Raw genomic sequence first — 22,049 nt, 5'->3', positions numbered from 1 at the left:
GAGGTTTTTGTGTTAATATCCCCATTTTTATAATTACTAAACTGAAGTTTCAATAGAACAACAGTCACACCATTAATAACTGGCAGAGCTGGTACAGAATCTCAAGTCACTCTTATGTTAAAGCAAACTGTTTTTCCCTACTACATCCCACTACTTCCTCTAAGAAGGGAATGTAGGGGATATCAGTTTTAAGCATAATGAGTTTGAGGTGGACATGACAAGCTGCAGCTGGAAATGCACGTCTGTCACCCAGAACTTTGACACAATGGGATTTTATAAAATTAAATACATTGCACAAAGTGTCCTCTATATATTAGGCCACAGACTAATAGTGTCCTATGTTTAGGTACAAATTAAACAAAATAAGCACTCATTTCTCCATGTTTGCATCATCAAGAAGAAAATGGTATTTTTTGACCAATTAAGAGAGACTTATTATCATATTCAGACCTGCATGCCTTCCTTTATCCTTTGTCTGATTGGGTCAGTTTTGCTCCTGTACTTGGGATGTTCCAAAGACAAATTATTTGAAAGATAAATTGTGCATGATACCTGAACTTTCCCCACCAACACACATGGAAATGTTAATAATAAAGCTCCTCTCCTCCTGCTTTAGATGTAAATAGCTTGCATTTGAGTCTTCATTACAGAGACTTCCTCTGAAATGGCCAGGAACCAGGGAAGGCATTTGGGTCACATTGTTAGTTGTATAGGACTTAATGTAATCAAATCAACCAAGCATTGATAGCTTTGTTTCACACAGTCCTTTTTTGTAATGGCTTTTGCTCTAGGGGATTCCATCTGTAGTTCCTTATTCATTAAGCTAGAAACTGACTCACAGAACCACACTTAGTGTGTTTCACTCTGATGAACAGAAGAGCATAGAAGAGATAGAGTGGCTCACTTTGGACCCTGAGAAAGCTTACAATGAGGTGAGAAGCAAGTAATATTACAAGTCCCAGTTAATCACAAATTATGCTGTGGACTCTGTGTGGTGATATCAACCCCTACCCTCCAAGAATTCACATCTTAGCAGGAAAGATAGGACACATAATTTACTGTACTATAAGGCATAATGGAAGCTTCACAAAAAGCCAACAATGAGGTGCTATAAGCTAAAAATTATAGGTTTCATTACAGCTTGGAGACATGGGCCCAGATGTGGGAAAGCACCACATGGGAACTAGCATTTAAGGGAGGGAAGGAAAAATGTATTCCCAAGAGGTCTTCTCACATTTGTTTCATTTTTGCCAAATGCAAGAGGAAATCAGGGCCTTGAAATAACAAGAATTGCGTTTATTCTCAAAAGCAAGAAGCTGAACCTCAGGCAGATTGAGTCTGTTAAAAAGAACTGATTCACTTTGTTATAAAGCAGAAACTAACACACCATTGTAAAGCAATTATACCCCAATAAAGATGTTAAAAAAAGGAAAGATCATTCTAACACAAGGGGGATTTACAGATCATCAGAAGGGTCCCTCTGGTTCCAAAGAACCCAACTATTTTAGATGCTACTGTTTTCGAATGCAAGTTAGTGTGTCCAATGCCCAGTGAGGCCAAACAAATGGAAACATTGGGGTTTGGAGCAGAGAAAGCTTTATTGCAGGGCCGTGCAAGGAGAAGAGGTAGATCATGCTCAAAAAACCCAAATTCCCCAGTGGAGAAACAGGGGATTTGTACCTGGGAGGGCCCCACAGGGTCCTGCTCAGTTTCACTACCCCTAGACAGAGTATGTATGTTATAGTGAAATGAACTTTAGGAATTAGGAGCTCTAAGTGTGAGTCCTAACTCTGGCCCAGATCAGCAGTGTAACCATGGACAAGGCATTTCTGTTTTCTGGACCTCAGTTTCTTCTTCTGGGAAATGGGGCTGAAAATGACTGCTCTGTCTATCTTGCAGAAATATTTATTAAATCAAGAAGCATTTACTGACTATGTGCTATGTGCCAATCACCGTACTATGCATCAGATTAGAATAATATGTAGAGACCCTTCTCTCAAGTTTCTCACACTTACTTGCAGAAGACAGACACATAAACAGACTGGATATACTGTGTTTCCGTCAAGTAGAGCATTTATAGGGACATGAAAGTCATCTAACTTTTTGTTTTTTGATGTGGCACCCCAGGCAGGAGTGGCTCCATCTTGAGCCTAGAAAGTTATTTCAACAGTGTTAAGCACTAAGCTACTTGTACAAAGTGCTCTGGGATTTCTGTGAGCTGGAGAACTCACTATGCCTATAGGGCACATACAAAGTTATCACAGAAGAGGTAATATTTGAGCATGGACTTGAATGGAATTTGTTCCACATATAAAGAGGAAAGGGCATTCCTGGCAGGACAAAAAATAACCCAGCAATTTGTAGAAAGGCACAAAAGCATGAGAGCTTTGTTTGGCAAAATCACAAGTATTGGCAGATGGCTGGAGAGTGGGGGAAAAGTGTGAATATCAGAAAATGAGGATGGAGCAACACATCTGAGGTAATTGTTAAAACCTAGATGTGCTCCATATAAGGGCTAAATGCAGTAGTGAAGCTCTGGTATTCCAATTAGGAAGCCCAAGGTCTTCCAGTGTACTGAAGCCTTTTGCCTATAGCTTGAGGATTTAATGGGAAACTTGCAGAAAACTGGGATTCTTTTTTTTTTAGGTTTTATTGGAGTATACTTGATTTACAATGTTTTGTTAGTTTCAGGTGTACAGCAAAGTGAATCAGTTATACATATACATATATCCACTCTTTTTTTTTAATGATTCTTTTCCCATATAGTCCATTACAGAGTACTGAGTAGAGTTCCCCGAGCTATACAGCAGCTTCTTAGTAGTTATCTATTTTATATATAGTAGTGTGTATATGTCAATCCCAATCTCCCCATTTATCCCCCTGCCTTATCCCTTGGTGACCATAAGTTTGTTTTCTACATTCGTGATTCTACTTCTGTTTTGTAAATAAGTTCATTTGTACCCTTTTTTTTTAGATTCCACATATAAGCAGTATCATATGATATTTGTCTCTCTCATTATGACTTCACTCAGTATGACAATCTCTAGGTCCATCCATGTTGCTCTGAAGGGAACCCTCCTACACTGTTGGTGGGAATGTAAATTGGTGCAGCCACTGTGGAGAACAGTCTGGAGGTTCCTTAAAATCTAAAAATAGAACTACCATATGACCCAGCAATCCCACCCCTGGGCATATACCCAGAAGAAACCATAATTCAAAAAGACACATGCACCGCAATGTTCATTGCAGCACTATTTACAATAGCTAGGACATGGAAGTAACCTAAATGTCCATCCACAGAGGAATGGATAAAGAAAATGTGGTACATATATACAATGGAATATTACTCAGCCATAAAAAGGAACGAAGTTGTGCCATTAGCAGAGACGTGGATGGACCTAGAGACTGTTGTACAGAGTGAAGTAAGTCAGAAAGAGAAAAACAAATATTGTATAATATTGCTATATATGGAATCTAGAAAAACAATGCAGATGAACTTATTTGCAAAGCAGAAATAGAGACACAGACGTAGAGAGCAAACGTACGGACACCACAGTGGGGAGGTGGGGTGGGATGAATTGGGAGATTGGGATTGACATATATACACTACCATGTGTAAAATAGATAACTAATGAGAACCTACTGTATAGCACAGGAAACTACTCAGTGCTCTGTGGTGACCTAAAAGGGAAGGAAATCCAAAAGAAGAGTGGATATATGTATACGTATAGTGGATTCACTTTACTGTACAGCAGAAACTAACACAACATAGTAAAGCAACTATGCCCCAATAAAAATTAATAAAAAAAGAAGATGTGATACATATATACAATGGAATACTCAGCCATTAAAAAGAACAAAGCAATGCCATTTGCAGAAAACTGGCATTCTTATGACTAATATACTGCTTGGTTTGGGTGTTTAGTGGTGATATATTTCAAGTGACTCATCCTCTACTAATAATGGCTATTAAAGATTTTACTATCTTTTCTATTTCAACATTAATGTCAGATCCTGCCCTTTACTCCATGATAATAGAAATAGCCTGCCTGACACCTCAACCACTCCTGAAGAGTGTTTTTGTTTACTTGAGGTATAATTGATGTACAGTATTATATAGGTTTCAGGTGTACAAGTGATTCACAATTTTTAAAGGTTATACTCCACTTAAAGTTATTATAAAATATTGGCTATATTCGCTGTGTTCTACAATATATTCTTGTAGCTTATTTATTTTAACATAGTGCATTGTACCTCTTAATCTGCAACCCCTATCTTTTCCCTTCCCCTTTCCCTTCTCTCTCCGCACTGGTAACCACTAGTTTCCTCTTTGAATTCATCTTCTATTAATCTTCCCCCTTGGTCTCTCCACTACAGCCACAGTGGCATAGTTGCTATTTTTGGAACACATTGGTCACATTTCTACCTCAGGGCCTTTGCATTTTCTGCTCCCTCTACTTTGAATGTTCTTTTTCCAGGTGTCCATAAGGTTCACTCTCATTACCTTCAGGTTTGTTGCTTAAATGTCACCTACTCTGTGAGGTATTCCCTGAACACGCTATTGAAAATTGCAATGCCTCGTCAATAGTTTCTACTCACATCTTATTTTTTTTTTCCTGAGACATATTGCCTTTTAACACATTATATAGTTTACTTATTTTACTTGTTTCTTTTTTGTCTTCCCTGTACTCAAATGTAAGCTTCAAGATGGTAACAACCTTGGTATGTTTGCTGATGTACTTATATTGCTTAGAATAATACCTGGCATATAGTACATGATCAAAAATTATTTGTTGGGCTTCCCTGGTGGCGCAGTGGTTGAGAGTCTGCCTGCCCATGCAGGGGACACGGGTTCGTGCCCCGGTCCGGGAAGATCCCACATGCCGCGGAGCAGCTAGGCCCGTGAGCCATGGCCGCTGAGCCTGCACGTCCGGAGCCTGTGCTCCACAACGGGAGAGGCCACAACAGTGAGAGGCCCACGTTCCGCAAAAAAAAAAAAAAAAAAAAAAAATTATTTGTTGAGTGAAACAATTAGAAAACTTTTAGTCAGCTCTATCCCAGACTTGTTGGGTTATTTGAGAAATGTTCTTCCCTTCTGCTTTATCATATGTCAAATATATGATGGGATAAAACTGGATGCTTTCTATAAGGGTCTTTCAGTTCTGAAATTCTAGGAAAGAGGCTAGATGACCACTAAGTATAGGTTGAGATATTATGCTATTAAGGAATCATATTAAGATGCTATTTGCCTGTTGGTGCTTTGCGATGACCTAGAGGGGTGGGATAGGGAGGATGGGAGGGAGACTCAAGAGGGAGGGGATATGGGGACATGTGTATGCATATGGCTGATCACTTTATTGTGCAACAGAAACTGACATGGTATTGTGAAGCAATTATACTCCAATAAAGTTCTATTAAAAAAATCAAAAAAAGAAAAGAAAGAAAGATGCTATTTGCCTGGAACCCTCGGAATACCTGAACCCTATATTGCCCGATCTATACCTCGCGTCTGCAAGGTCCCCACAGAAATACATGTTTTTAGGAAAGAAAAATCATTCGTTAGTTAATTGATTCAATAGATATGTATTGAACACCTACAATGTGCTAGGTACTGTGCTATGCTCCTGGCACACATCAAAGAAGATCCAAGACAAAAATCCATAGCTCTACAGTAAGGAGAAAAAAATGATGATAAATAGAAAAAATTAATTACATGGCATGTTATAAGTTAGGTACTATGGGAAAAGAAAGCGCATGGTAAAGTTTACTAACCATAGTATGGATAGTAAACTGAATGGAGGTTGGGGTAGGCCTCATTTACAAGATAATAAGAAAAAAAACAAGATAGTTAAGCAAAGACTTGAAAGAGACATGAAAGCATACCAAATGCAAGGGCTATGATGTAAGAGAGACTGGCATGTTGAAAGAGCAGCAAGGAAGCCAGAGTGGCTGGAACAGAGTGAGCAAGGGAGGGCATAGTAGAAGATAAGCCAGAGAGGAACAGAAGATAAGATCATGTAAGACCCTGTAAGCCATAGCAAGAACTTTGGCTTTTACTCTGTATAAGATGAGGAAATACTAGACGGCTATCCTGTAGAGAATATATAGGGTTGGCCAAAAAGTTTGTTCAGGTTTTTTGTAAGATGTTATGGAAAAACACGAGCGAACTTTTTGGCCAACCCAATACTATAAGGAGAAAGGGTAAAAGTAGAGATACAAGTTAGGGTGCTATGGAAGCAATAAAACTTTAACTTATTACTGTGGTGGAATAAAAACCAGCTGTTGAGAAGCAAAGGGTGGGATGACAAGGGAGCCAGGGTGCTACAAAACATAGGGAACAGTGAAATGAGGGCAGTACCTGAGGAGGGTGTGGGTATGTGTGTGCATGTATGAAGGGCTAAAAAGTACCTCCTTCCCATCTGTATTCCCATCTGTGTCTTTCATCCCCAAAGAAGGGAATTTCCTATATTACCTTTTACTGCTGGTCTTTGCATAGGAATCAAAACAGGTTAAAACCTGGCTGGGACTGAGGTCCTATGATCTGATTATCACATTTTGAGGGGTCTTGGACCTTCTTTGAAAAGCTAACTGAAGACTACTTGCTGTACAGTAGATCTCTAAGACTCCTTCATCTTGTATAACTGAAATTTATTACCCTTTCACTAATACCTCCACTTTCACTCCAGTTCCTGGCAACCACCATTCTATTCTCTGCTTTATGAGTTTGACTATTTTAGATTCCACATATAAGTGAAATCCTACAGTATTTGTCTTTGTTTGGCTTATTTCACTTAGCATAATGTCCTCCAAGTTCATCAGTGTGGTTGCAAATGGTAAGATTTCCTTCTTTTTTAAGGCTGGATAATATTATATTGTATGTATATACATGTTCTTATCCATTCATCTGTTGATGGACACTTAGTTTGCTTACATGTCTTTGCTATTGTGAATAATTTTGCAATAAACATGGGAGAGCAGACATCTCTTTGAGATCCTGATTTCAATTCCTTTGGCTATATATACCCAGAAGTAGGATTGCTGGATCCTATGGTAGTTCTATTTTTAATTTTTGAGGAGCCTCCATGCTATTTTCCATAGGAGCTGCACCAATTTATATTCTCACCAAGAGTGCACTAGGGTTCCCTTTTCTCCATATCCTCACCAACACTTGTTATCTCTTATCTTTCTTGATAATAGCCATTCTAACAGATGTGAGGTGATACCTCATTATGGTTTTGATCTGCATTTCCCTGATGAGTAGTGATGTTAAGCACCTTTTCATACCTGTGGCCATTTGTATATCTTCTTTGGAGTAATGTCTATTCCAGCCAATTAAAAATACTGTGTTGCATATATATGGAATTTAAGAAAAAAAAATGTCATGAAGAACCTAGGGGTAAAGCAGGAATAAAGACGCAGACCTCCTAGAGAACGGACTTGAGGTTATGGGGAGGGGGAAGGGTGAGCTGTGACAGGGCGAGAGAGAGTCATGGGCATATACACACTAACAAACGCAGTAAGGTAGATAGCTAGTGGGAAGCAGCCGCATGGCACAGGGATATTGGCTCGGTGCTTTGTGACAGCCTGGAGGGGTGGGATAGGGAGGGTGGGAGGGAGGGAGACGCAACAGGGAAGACATATGGGAACATATGTTTATGTATGACTGATTCACTTTGTTATAAAGCAGAAACTAACACACCATTGTAAAGCAATTATACCCCAATAAAGATGTTAAAAAAAAAATACTGTGTTGAATACTTAAAACTTACTAAGTGGGCAGATTTTATGTTAAGTGTTTTTGTCACAAAAATCATAATAATTTAATAACAATAAAATAAAAGAGGGTGGAAGGAAAGTTTTGAAGGGGATGGATCTGTTTATGGCATAGATTGTGGTGATGAGTCTATTAGCCTGAGTGTAGTCAGGATGCTTTCTGCTGCAGAAAAAGCTTGAAGGGTCTTGAAAGTTGTAACAAGGAGGAGGGAAGGCAAGAAGAGAAGACAGTATGATGCAGTTGTTCAGAGAGCATTAGGATGCATTTAAGAACCAAGGAAAAGAGCATAGCATAATTTGGCTTGTGAAGTACCCCACCCCAACCAACATCTGCCTTCTCATCACTGCTCTATGCTTAGGTGGATGGGAAGGAAGATAGGAAAGTTATTATGAATCAGTTCTGCTCCTAAGCAGAAATCAATACCTTTTGCACCTTGCTTTGATTATCTATTTGTTGTGGTTTTATTTGCCATGTCCCTAGGACAGCTGGGTAGACATAAAGTAATTTCCCCTTGGCATTACTCATAAGACGCAGTATCTTGGAAATACTAATATAAGTGGAGAGAAGGAACACAATTTTCTTTATTAAACCCTCATGAAATCTTTTAATTCTCAAACAGGAGCAAGCTTCTCAGTGAAAGACATTTCTCTTATATCAGATTCTTTGAGTCATGAAACCCCCTATTTATGCCTTAAGAATAAAGGGTAGATTGGTAGGGTATTGCAGGCTGACTTGGGAATAGAGCTTTTGTCCAAGACACATGGGAATTTTTATAAATATCTAAGGGATTAGTTAGAGCTGCAAGGACACTTGCCATCTACTTCCCACCTGTTACTATTTAGATAAGGAAATGGAAAATAAGATATGGGTAAATATTTGCTGAAGGGCACACACTTGGCTTCTGCCTTCCAGCCTAGGGTTCTTGCTAATAAACACTTGAGCATGTTTGCTTTAGTCAGCCTGCTTTGAGCAATATCTACTACTGCCACTCTGATCACTTATGAGGTGTCACACATTTATCATGCTTAAGAATTAGCCAGGGGCTTCCCTGGTGGCGCAGTGGTTGAGAGTCCGCCTGCCGATGCAGGGGACACGGGTTCGTGCCCCGGTCCGGGAAGATCCCACACGCCGCAGAGTGGCTGGGCCCGCGAGCCATGGCCGCTGAGCCTGCGCGTCCGGAGCCTGTGCTCCGCAACGGGAGAGGCCACAACAGTGAGAGGCCCGCGTACCGCCAAAAAAAAAAAAAAAAAAAAAAAAAAAAAAAGAATTAACCAGGATTGGAGATTCTTGCCAGTTGGCCACCTAAAGCTCCAAGAGAATAGCAGAGATTGAATCCAATATAACCAGGAGGTATACAGGTTAGCTAGAAATAGCTCATCAGAGTTAGGTGTCAAATAATTCTGAATTTTTGCTGTGTGAGTCCCATTTACACATAGCAGGCTACTTTCTAGGCCAAAGAAAGTTGAGGCTCAAAAATATCTGCAGGAAAACAGAGGGGAAGCTTTGGAATCGATTATTTAGACAGACTGATGCAGAAGAATGAGTATGTGGGCATGGCAAGTCGTACCCTATCCAGATTTCCACTGAGGGATCCATGAACAGTCTCTCCAATATGTTGTCCCTATTAAGAGAACATGAGCTCTTCAGACTTGACCTCTGAGGTTTTTGATGTCCTCCATAAACTTTGTATTTTTTTTCTGGCCAGCTACTGTGTGTGTGTGTGTACATGTACAAGTGTGTGTATGTATTCTCGAAGAACCATCTTCTTAAACAAAGCTATAGCAGTTGCTGTAAGCAGCAGAGCCATCTTTTGTGCTTGTTTATTATCAGGTTAAAGATATTCTTTCTAGGGACTTCCCTGGTGGTGCAGTGGTTAAGACTCCACGCTCCCGTTGCAGGGGGCCCGGGTTCAATCCCTGGTCAGGGAACTAGATCCCACATGCATACTGCAACTAAGAGTTCACATGCCACAACTAAGGAACCCACGAACTGCAACTAAGGATCCTGCCTACTGCAACTAAGATCCGGCGCAATCAAATAAATAAATATAAAAAGAAAGATATTCTTTCTATACATCTCTCCTCTCCAGTGCAATCTCTAAATTATTTAACTCACATGATAGCCTGATGAGGAGAATTATTTTGGAAATAATTAAACTGCTATCAGGAGTGAATGAGTCAGTACCTGGTGTTTCCAGACTTCTCTGGTGGTGAAGTAGCTAAGGGAGCTCAGTTAGGATAGACAAATGATATTTGTTTTCCTAAAGGTGGGATTTATATCTGATCTAAAAATCTAATATTGAATGCTACCTTGAGAGGCTATCTAGTTCATTTAATCCATCCCTTGTGTTCATAAAGTCTTGGATCTCAGTGAACCTAAACAAATAAAATCCCATTATTCTTAGCAGCACTCCATTGCTGGTGAACGAGAACTCAGCTCCATGTTTAATATCATTCATTTTAGCTTTATTTCATGTTCTGTTGTTCTTCCTTTTAGGTTAACAATTCATGCCGAGTGTCCCATGCATTTGGAAGATTTTCCTATGGATGTGCATGCCTGCCCACTGAAGTTTGGCAGCTGTATGTATTTTCTCACTTTCTGTTTGCCTGATCTTTTTCCAAAAGAAACAGAATATTTCCTATTCTGTCCCTTAGTAGTTTCAAAAGCTGAGACCTTTAATTCAGGCTGGTATGTGAGTGAGGAAGGGGAGTGGGGTGGAGTAGTACTAACTGATCTGGAGGAGATTTAACCTTTAATAGTTTTCCTTCTAGACAGGAAACCTTATTTCACCATTTTAAACTAATTTGCCTTTCATTATATTGCAACATTAACATCTGTTTCCTAAATTATCCAGAAGACAAACTAAGATAGAACTAATATAAAGTACAGTAGTAGCTTCCTAAAGGCAAGATCCCTCAAACAGAATGTGTTTGTATTTTTGAAATGCTTATTCTACCTGCATCCTCATATACTGTAGTTCTATCTAATTCCCTACAGTAAATGGTAGACGGGAAGAGACTCTAGAAATTTCCTCATTTTTAGAGAGTACTGCCTTTGCCAGTAGCTGTAAATCTGGCAGAGAAATGAATAGATACATAGCCTATTTTCAAATGAATTAGAAAAATCAAAATTGAATAGAATTAGAGTGAGTTTCTGACTAAGAATTTCAGAGTAAGTTTCATTTGGGAGTCATCAGAGCAATATATCAAGGTCTGTGTTGATCATCTCTAAATTAGATTTATCTCTGTATTTTGAAGTAGAAAGTGCGTTTGAAAAGACCCAAGTAATTGTGTGTGACATATTTTTTTCAATCATTGTCAAATATTTACAGATTGTCTCCCATGGGCCAGGCTCTGTTCTAGGAGCTTGGAATGTATCCATGAATAAAACAAAGACGTGCCCGTATGGAGCTTACACTGTAGAGGACAGAGTGATGGCAAAAGAGAAAACAAACACTATATGAAAAAGTAAAGTATGTTGTAAAATGAGAAGCACCATGAGAAGACATAAAAGTACTACAGAATAAGGTGGGGTCAGTCATGTCTAGGTGGAAGATGAGCATTGCCATTGAAATTTAAAATAGAGTAATCAGCATAGGCCTCTTTGAAAAAGTGATATTTGGGCAGAAATTTTGATGAGGTAAAAGGTTTAACAAGGCAGATATTTGAGTAAATAATACTCTAGTTAGAGGGAACAGCCAGGGAGTCAGATAAGTATATCAGATATGAGATCAAAGAGGGGATCAGGTCATCTAAGTCTTGAAGAACATTAAAAGGCTTTGAATTTTATTCTGAGGGAAAATGGGGAGTGATTGGAATATTTTGAAGAAAATAATTATGTTATCTGATTTATGGTTTTTAAAGAATCATTATGGATACTCTGTTAAAAATATAAGTATGAGAAAGGTAGAAGCAGGAAGTCCAGTTAAGAGGTTATTGCAGTATTTCAGATGAGAGATGATAATGGCTCAGGTAAGAGTGCTAGTGGCATAAGTGGTAAGAAGTAATTTGATTCTGGATATATTATGAAGGACAATCCCAGAGGATCCTCCAATGAATTAGTTGTGGAATATTAGAGAAAGAGAGAACTCAAGGGTGACTTGTACATTTCTGTCCTAATGGATTTACTATCAAGTTAGATGAGTATTACTTCCACTCTGGGTAGGATAGAGTTGTTTGTGGATAAACAATGCTCCCCTCATGAACAATTAGGAGACCCAGAACTGTTGAGCAATAAGGATTGAAGAGACTAAAATTCTGGAGAAAGGGTAGAACCTCTCACAGATGAATCTGTGACCTGTAGCTTCTTCATTCTTGGTGGTACTTGCCAATTCTGGCCATGGATTGCAACTTGGAATTCAAGTTTGGCCCTGGGCATAGGGCTGCTGCTGGATGATATATTAAAAAAAAGTAGGGCTTCCCTGGTGGCGCAGTGGTTGAGAGTCCGCCTGCTGATGCAGGGGACATGGGTTCGTGCCCCGGTCCGGGAAGATCCCACATATCGCGGAGCGGCTGGACCCGTGAGCCATGGCCGCTGAGCCTGCGCGTCTGGAGCCTGTGCTCCGCAAGGGGAGAGGCCACAACAGTGAGAGGCCCACGTACCGCAAAAAAAAAAAAAAAAAAAAAAAAAAGTAATAATTCTGATGGTCACACAACACTAAAGTGATAAAAGTAGAGATCTAAGAGATCTCAGCCTCTTGACTGATACCCCTCTCAATACAGTTGCTGAATTTTGAATTTGCACAAAGTATAATAACTAACATGAAAACCTTTGGAAAGTAGAGCTGGCTTTCCTACAGTATCCCAATGCTATAAAAAAGATGACATGCTAGGCTATCCATTTAAAATCCTGGAGAAGCTATGTCCTAAATATAAGGGAATATCAGAGACAGACTAAGTTTAACCAAAACCATGACACAGCTCAGTGCCTTATGGGATTAAGGTGATAATTATCCCACACTATCTGCCTAACAAAGGAAAGAATGAAGTCTCTCTCGTGGAAGTCAACATCATCTGAAAACTCTATATTTTTATTACACAACGTCTGGAATCCAATAAAAAATCATTAGGCATACCAATAGGCAGAATAATGTGATCTAAAACCAAGATCCAAAACCAAAACCAGAATATGAAAACAGACCTACAAGTGATTCAGATATCAGATTGTAGATAAGGACTTTTAAAAACTATGGTTAGGGCTTCCCTGGTGGCGCAGTGGTTGAGAGTCCGCCTGCCGAGGCAGGGGACACGGGTTTGTGCCCCAGTCCGGGAAGATCCCACATGCCGCAGAGTGGCTGGGCCCGTGAGCCATGGCTGCTGAGCCTGTGCATCCGGAGCCTGTGCTCTGCAACGGGAGAGGCCATAACAGTGAGAGGCCCGTGTACCATAAAAAAAAAAAAAAAAACTATGGTTAATATGTTCAAGAAAAAAGGGAAAAGATGAATAAAATAGATAAAAGATAGGGAATTTCAACAGAAAATTGGGATCTATAAAGGAGAATAAATTAGAAATTAGTTATGGAAAAGTACAATATCAAAAATTCAGAATTCAAAGGGTGGATTTAATAAGTAGAAGACAGGATTAGAGATCTTAGAAATAGTTAAATAGAAAATGGCAAAACTGAAGTACAGAGAGACAAAAACACAGAAAAGAGTAAATGAATATGTGGGACACAGTAAAATATATTGTCATGTGTAATTTTGTAGAAGAAAAACAGGAAGAGAAATGAGCAAAAGCAATCATTAAGTGGCTAAAGGTCAGTCATTCTTAAAACTGATGGAAGTTATCAATCCAAAGATTCAAGAAATTGGTAAACACCAAGCAGGATAAATACAAAGAAAACAACACTGATTCTAAAGTTTAAATAGAAATATAAGAGTGCCAAAAATAGCTAAGACAATCTTGAAAAAGACAAAGCTGGAGAGTTTACAATCAGAGTTTACAATCAAATCAAATCCAATACCAGATAAGAAGACTTATTTTAAAGTGTTAAAGCTTTGGTATACTTTAAAGCAATATGTATTATTGTTGCAAAGATAGAAAAATAGACTAATGGGGCATAGCAGAAAGTACACACACACACACACACACACACACACACACACACACAGAGGTGGGGGGTGCTTTATCTCTCTCATACACAAAAATAAATTCCAGATGGGTTACAAATCTAAATGTGAAAAGGTGAAAGGTAAAACAATAAAGCTTTTAGAAGAAAACATAAGAGAATATCTTTATGATATTAGAAGAGATATAAATTACTTAAACAGGACATAGAATAGCACTAACCACAAAGGTAAAAGAGGATGACTTGGAATATGTTAAAAATTAAGAGATTCTCTTTATCAAAAGATAATGGTGAAAAGGCAAGCCATAGAGTGGGAAAAATATTTGCATTGCATGTACATGACAAATTACTCAAATCCATAATTATTGATATCCCCTACAAGTCTATAAGTAGTAGTCAGAAACCTCAATAGAAAAAAAAAAGGCCAAAGTGTTGAACAGTCACCTTATAAAACAGGGTTTTCCAATCACCCACATAAAGTGATCAATTACATTAGTCAGCAGGGAAATGCAAATTGCAGTCCAGAGAATATTACTCCACACCCACTAGGATAACTAAAGTGAATTGCTGATAGGAATGTAAATTTGTACAAAGGTTTTGGGATGTTGTTTGGTGGTATCTACTAGTGCTGGACATACATGTATCATATAGCCTAGCATCTCTAGTCCTGAGTAATTTCCAAACATAAATCAGTACTTATGTCTACCAAAGGCATATAATGAATGTTCATAGCAGAGCTAATTTTAGTAGACTTGATACTACCCTAATGTCCATCAAAATGGATTAAAAATCTGTGACAAAGAAATTAATACAACATTGTAAATCAACTATATGTCAATAAAAATATCTGTGACATATTCATAAAATGGAATACTATATAAGAATGACAAGTATATTATACTCAACAACTCAATCTGAATGAGGTCACAGGTTTAATGCTGAGTGAAAGCCAGACACATCTATGTATATAGTGCATGATTCCATTTATGTCATATATAAAAATAGGCAAAACTAATCTGTGGTGTTAGAAGTCTTTAATATTTCATCCGTCATTGCTGTTGGTAGTATTTCCAAATTTCTATCATATTAAACTATGGAAATCAGGAATAAGAGTTGGAATTCCCAAGAATTTCATAAATTAAATGTTATTCATAAAACACTTCAGACTTTCATGCTCTTTGCTCATTATTATGCATATACAACTTTTTAAAATAAGAAATAACAGGTTTAGAAGTATTAGCAAATGCCAGTAACATTACTGTAGAAGATACTCAAACACTGGAAAACACCAGCAAACCTTATTGGGTAGTATTTGAATTAAAACATTTGGATCTCTTAGCAAGGTAACAGAACTATACAAAATCAAATGTCAAAATTGCCAGTTTAAGGGTTTATTTTGCTTCTCAAACTTGCTATATCTTGAAAAGACACTCACAGGGTTTGTATATTGTATACTATGCATATAGACTTAATATCTAATTTGCAAGAATGACTTGCTGTTAGCAGCATACAGGACTACAAAGATACACTTATAATAAGCAAAATCAACTGATCCGATCAACATGTACTCCTGTGTTGATATTTAGAATTTCAATACTTTTGACTCAGTGTGCCAGCATTTCCTGTTCTTGCTTTTCACTTGACATTAGTAGATTTCTTTAAGCCAGTCATGCGTCTGTGTCTATTGTTAAGCTTTAATTCTTATAGTAGAATTATAATACTTTTTCCATTTTGCTGATTTCTCAACTATTTTTCTCAATATTTGAAATTCAGAAAAAATATATAAATTTCCCAACAAATGCCAGGAAGGAATTTACACATAGAAACAATAGTCAGGATAATGGTTACACCTGATGGGGGTCATGCTTGATAAGGGACACAACTAGTGCTTCTGGGTGCTGATTATATGGAATGTAAGTCTGGTGTTCAGAAAAGATATCTGGACTGGAGATTTAATTCAGGTTTCATACATATAGATGATATTTAAAGCCATAAGGCTGGAGAAGTCATCTACAACATTTAGAGGCTAAAGAGAAGAGAATAACTCAGTAAATGTGAAGGATAGGATAGCTGAAGCATGAGGAAACTTCAGGGAACATATTGTCCAGGAAACCAAATAAAGTACATTAAGAAGGAGAGAGTGGTTTAAATTCTTAAGTGGGCAGTTAAAGTTAACCTTAAAATCTCTAATAAGGAAGCAATTCTGGAGTGGTGAAGTGAGAACTTCTGAAAATCCACTCTTCCATAAAAGCAACAAGAACATTTTCAAAAATTGGCAAAATAAACTTTCTCTCCAAACTCTAACCAAAGGCTCACAACAATCTGAGGAGTGTTAGTCAAGAAAAATGGCTGATTCTCAGTAAGGCCAGAGAACTCTGTTCCCATCCTCTTTACCCCTACTCTGTAGAAGCCTGGAAGATTTTATAATGACAAAATGGTCAATCCATCAGGAAGATATAACAATTATAAAGATATATGCACCTAATCATAGAACCCCGAAATACATGGAGTAAAACTGACAAGAATTGAAAGGAGAAATAGACAATTCAACAATAAAAACTGAATATTTTAATATTCCACTTCCAATAGAACAACTAGACAGAACATCAACATAGAACTAGCAGACTTGAACACACTACAAACCAACTAGATCTAGTAAACATTTATATTGCGCTCTACCAAACAATATCAGAACACATTATTCTCGAGTGCACATGGAACATTTTCTGTTTTAGACTATATGTTAGGCCATAAAACAAGATGCAATCAGTTTAAAAGTATTAGAACCATACAAAGTGTGTTATCTAACCTCAATTGAATGAAATTAGACATCGATAACAGAAGGGAATTTGGGAAATTCACAAATATGTTGAAATTAAATAACACACTCCTAAATAAACAATGGCTCAAAGAAGAAATCACAAGGGAAATTAGAAAATATTTTGAAATTGGTGAAAATTATGCACAATGTGAAAACAGCCTAAAGCAGTGTTCAGAGAGAAATTTATAACTGTAAAGCCTGTATTAAAAAGAAGAACCTGACCTTCCACCTTAAGAAACTAGAAAGAGAAGAGCAAACTAAACCCAAAAGAAGCAGAAGGAAGAAAATAATAAATATTAGAGTGAAATTAAATAAAATAGAAAAACATTAAAGAAAATCAAATAATCTAAAAGTTGGCACTTTGAAAAGATCAGTAAAACTGATGAACCTTTAGCTAGACTGACTAAGGGCTGTGGGGAACACAAAACACACACACACACACACACACACACACAAAAAAAACAAGAGAATAATCATATTACTAAAATTATGAAAGAGGGGACATCACTACTGACCTTACAGAAATAAATAGGATTATATAAATACAGAATTTATATATTTAAATTTATTTAAATATATAAATATTATATATTTAATAAATATATATATATTATAATTATATATTATAAATATATAATAAATTATATATATTATAATTTATTTATTTAAATACAGATTAAATAAATACAGAAATAAGTAGGATTATACAGGAAAACTATGAGCTGCAAATTATAGGTCAACAAATTATATAGCTTAGATGAAATGGAAAAATTACTAGTAACACACAAACTACTGAAACTGACTGAGGAAAAAAAATAGAAATTTTTATTGGACCTATAACAGGAGACTTAATTAGTAATTTTATAACTTCCCGCAAGGAAAAACCCAGGTCCAGGTGGTTTCACCATTGATTTTACCAGACAGTTAAAGAAGAATGAATACTAAGTCTTCACAAAGTCTTGTAAAATACAGAAGAGGAGGTGACAGTCAGGTCAGTATCACTATGCTACCAAAACCAAAGATCACAAGAAAAGAAAAGCAAAGACAAACATTCTTTATGAATATAAACACAAAGATCTTCAACAAAATACTAGTAAACCAAATTAAAAAAACTTATAAATGGATTATCCACTATCTTTAAGTGGGATATATCCCAGGAATATAAAGTTGGCTTAACATCCAAAAATCAATCAATGTAATACACCATATCAATAGAATAAAGGACAAAAACCACTTGATCATTTCAATAAATGCATAAACACATATAATTCATGCCAGAAATCCAAATTTGTCCTGATTTGCCAGTAACTAGTGCCTATAACTTACCCTGTAACTTTGGATAATTTAAAATCCTGACTAAGTATTTGAATTAGTTATAAACGTATACAGTGTTTGTTTCCATTTGGTTTTATATGTATGCCAACCTTAGGATGTAGTTGTTATGTTCATCAGAACTCTTGTACTTTTACTGAATATGCCCAAACCAAACTGATTATTTTTTTTTCCTCTAAAACCTTCTTTTGTGTTCCCTGCCTTGGCTTAGATCCTGTATTTAGGTTGTTGTTTATCTCTTCAACCTCATCTCGTATCTCTTTCCCCTTTACATCAGCCTTCTGCCAGTTCCTAGAACACTGCAACACTGCAAGATGTTTCCCACTTAGAAGACTTTGCACTTTCTGTTTTTTTGTGGTTGTTTGTTTGTTTGTGGCCTGAAATATTCTCCAGCAAGCTCTGGCTTTTGCTTATTTTCCATTTTCCTGCTTAAAAGCCACCCCCTCAAAGGGGTTTTCTGTGATCACTGTATCTAATGAAACCCCTCCCCACTTCATAAACTCTGTTTTATTTTTTATAGCACTTATCACTGTATGATATTATCTTTATTTATTTACTTATATATTTTCTGTCTTTTTCCACTAGACTATAAGCTCAATGAAAGGATGGGACCTCAAATGTCTTATGATCTCTGTACATTAACTGTCTAATATAATGTCTTAGTATTTGTTGAATGAGTGACTGACTTAATCAATCAAGCAAGCTAGCAATCATTCTCTGACAGTATGAGTTCAAAGGGAATGCCTTCTCATTGGTGTTATCATGGCAGGACTGATATTTACTTCCCATATCCCTGAGGCTGGCACATACCAAGGCTCGAGTAACAGAAGGAGGCATTTGGCAAAGCAACTAAAGGCAAAGAGATGCTAGTGCCATCATAACCAATACAATATACGTTGAGGGGGCCATTCTGGGAATGCTGTAGTTCTGATTGTCTGATAGATAGCCTTTCTGCAGTATCCATTTCCCAAGCCACTCTACCCCTGCTCCTCCATGAAAAAAAATGAAACTGAGGAGAAGGGGTAGGACTCTACGTGAGGGAATTTGAGGGCTTACAGGAGCCCAAAGTTCAGGGAGGAAGGAGAGAAGAAAGAGAAGGCCTAAAGGGGAAGAGTTCTGTTCCCCAGTGGGTGAATGAATTCCATCATTAGCCAAGTACTTGCAAAAGTTACAAACTCTGTGTCATCTAGAATCCTTCCATAGACTTCCTCCTTTTCTTTCTTAACCATCATGAAAAGCCACCAGTTATATTCTGCCACTGAGATCTCCTCCCTATTCCACTTAATTCATCCCACTGTCTAATACTCTATATTGTGTCCTAAATGTCATTCACACCAAACATTGTGATGGCCTTTTAACTTCTGTCTTGGCTTTAGCTTCACTCTTTCTAACCAGGCATCCATTTTGCAGGTTGAGCAATCTTTCCAAATTATACATCTGGCCATATCATCTCCCTATTTCAGGCATGTCCACAAGAACTTATAGCCTATGGACTAAAACCCTTATTTCATTTTTAAAAATTTAAGTATAGTTAATTTAAAATATTATATTAGTTTCAGGTATACAACATAGTGATTCAATATTTTAATACATTATACTTCATTTAAAGTTATTATAAATTATTCGCTATATTCCCTGTGCTGTACAGTATATCCCTGTATTTTACTTATTTTATACATAATATAGTTTGTGTCTCTTAATCCCCTACCCCAATCTTGCCCTCCCGCAAGTCCCCTTCCCACTGGTAAGAACTAGTTTGTTCTCTATATCTGGGAGTCTGTTTCTGTTTTCTTATATTCATTAGTTTGTTGTAATATTTAGATTCTGTATATAAGTGATAACATACAGTATGTGTCTTTCCTTGTCTGACTTATTTCACTGAGCGTAATACCCTTCAAGTCCATCCATGTTGCTGTTGCAAATATCAAAACTTCATTCTTTTTTATGGTTGAGTAACATCCCATTTTACCCCTCCACACACACGCACACAAACACACACAATATATTGTCTTTATCCATTCATCTGTTGATGGACACTTAGCTTGCTTCCATATCTTGGCTATTGCAAATAATGCTGCTTTGAACCTTGGGGTGCAGATAATCTTTGCAAATTAATATTTTCATTTTATGCATATATACACCCAGGAGTAGAATTTCTAGATCATATGGTAGTTCTATTTTTAGTTTTTTGAGGAACCTCCATACTGTTTTCCATAGTGGCTGCACCAACTTACATTCCCACTAACATTGTACTAGTGTACTAGGTTTCCCTTTTCTCCATATCCTTGCCAAGTTTGTTATTTGTGGTCTTTTTGATGACAGCCATTATAATACATGTGAGGTGATATCTCATTGTGGTTTTGATTTGCATTTCCATGATGGTTAGGAATATTGAGCATCTTTTCATGTGACTGTTGACCATCTGTATGTCTTTGGGAAAATGTCTGTTCAGGTCTTCTCCCTCTTTTTTAATCAAGGTTTTTGGGTTGTTTTTGATATTGAGTTATATGAACTGTTTATATATTTTGGATATTAACCCCTTATTGAATGTATCATTTGCAAATATTTTCTCCCATTCAGTAGGTTGTCTTTTTGTTTTGCTGATGGTTTCCTTTGCTGCACAAACGCTTTTAAGTTTAGTTAGGTCCCATTTGTTTACTTATCCTTTTGTTTCCTTTGCTTAAAGGGACAATCCAAAAATATACTGCTAACACTTATGTCAAAGAGTGCTCTGCCTATGTTTTCTTCTAGGAATTTTATGGTTTCCAGTCTTACATTTAGGTCTTTAATCCATTTTGAGTTTATTTTTGTATATGGTATGAGGGAGTGTTTGAATTTCATTCTTTGACATGTAGGTAGCTGTTTTCCCAGCAACATTTATTGAAGAGGCTGTCTTTTCTCCATTGTATATTCTTGCCTCCTTTGTCATAGTTTAATTGGCCATAAGTATGTGGGTTTATTTCTGGGCTTTCTATCCTGTTCTATTGATCTATATTTCTGTTTTTGTGCTAGTACCATACTGTTTTGATTACTGTAGCTTTGTAATACAGTCTGAAGTCAGGGATCATGACTTCCAGCTTTGTTGTTTTTTCTCAAGATTGCTTTGGCTCTTTGGGGTCTTTTGCACTCCCATACAAATTTTAGGATTATTTGTGCTAGTTCTGTGAAAAATGTCATGGATATTTTGATAGGGATTGTATTAAATCTGTGGATTGCTTTGAGTAGTATGGACATTTTAACAATATTAAACAATTTAACTATTTTAATTCTTCCAATCTGTAAACATGGGATATCTTTCCATTTGTTTGTATCATCTTCCATTTCCTTCATCAATGACTTACAGTTTTCAGAATATAGGTCCTTCGCTTCCTTGGTTAAATTTATCCCTTCTTATTTTATTCTTTCTAATACAATTGTAAATGGGATCGTTTTCTTGTTTCCTTTTTCTGATAGTTTATTATTAGTGTATAGAACAGCAACAGATTTCTGTATATTAATCTTGAATCCTACAACTTTACTGAATTAATTTATTAATTCTAATAGTTTTTTGGTGGAGACTTTAGCATTTTCTATGTATAGTGTCATGTCATCTGCAAAGAGTGACTGTTTTACCTCTTTCCTTCTAATATGGATGCCTTTTTTTTTCTTGTTTTATTGCTGTGGCTAGGACTTCCAATACTATGTTAAACAGAAATGGCAAGAGTGGGCATTCTTGTCTTGTTCCTGATTTTAGAGGAAAAGCTTTCAGCTTTTCACCATTGAAAACACAATGTTAGCTGTGGGTTTGTCATAGTTGGCCTTTATTATTTTGAGATATCTTCCCTCTATGCCCACTTTCTGGAGAGTTTTTATTATAAATGGATGTTGAATTTTGTAGAATGCTTTTTCTGCATCTATTGAGATGATCATGTGGTTTTTGTCTTTCCTTTTGTTAATGTGGTATACCATGCTGATTGATTTGTGGATATTGAACCACTATTGGATCCTAGAATAATTTCCACTTGATCATGGTATATAATTCTTTTTATATATTGTTGGATTTGGTTTGCTAGTATT

At 36.9% G+C, this 22,049-nt stretch overlaps 1 protein-coding gene across 2 annotated transcripts in view; it reads left to right on the top strand.

The window, feature by feature from the left end:
* GABRA3 (gamma-aminobutyric acid type A receptor subunit alpha3) overlaps window positions 1–22,049 on the top strand; it is a 154,724-nt gene that overhangs the window by 85,512 nt on the left and 47,163 nt on the right. For both annotated transcript variants that reach the window (XM_027097958.1, XM_027097959.1), the window contains exon 5: window positions 10,271–10,353. In XM_027097958.1, the coding sequence (XP_026953759.1) occupies window positions 10,271–10,353 (83 nt within the window). The remainder of the gene's footprint in view (window positions 1–10,270; window positions 10,354–22,049) is intronic.

Source organism: Aethalodelphis obliquidens, unplaced genomic scaffold (assembly GCF_003676395.1).
Source record: "Aethalodelphis obliquidens isolate GAN/ISIS:26980383/991018 unplaced genomic scaffold, ASM367639v1 scaffold118, whole genome shotgun sequence".
In the NCBI taxonomy this organism is placed as follows: domain Eukaryota; kingdom Metazoa; phylum Chordata; class Mammalia; order Artiodactyla; family Delphinidae; genus Aethalodelphis; species Aethalodelphis obliquidens.
This window is presented reverse-complemented; position numbering and strand designations above follow the sequence as displayed.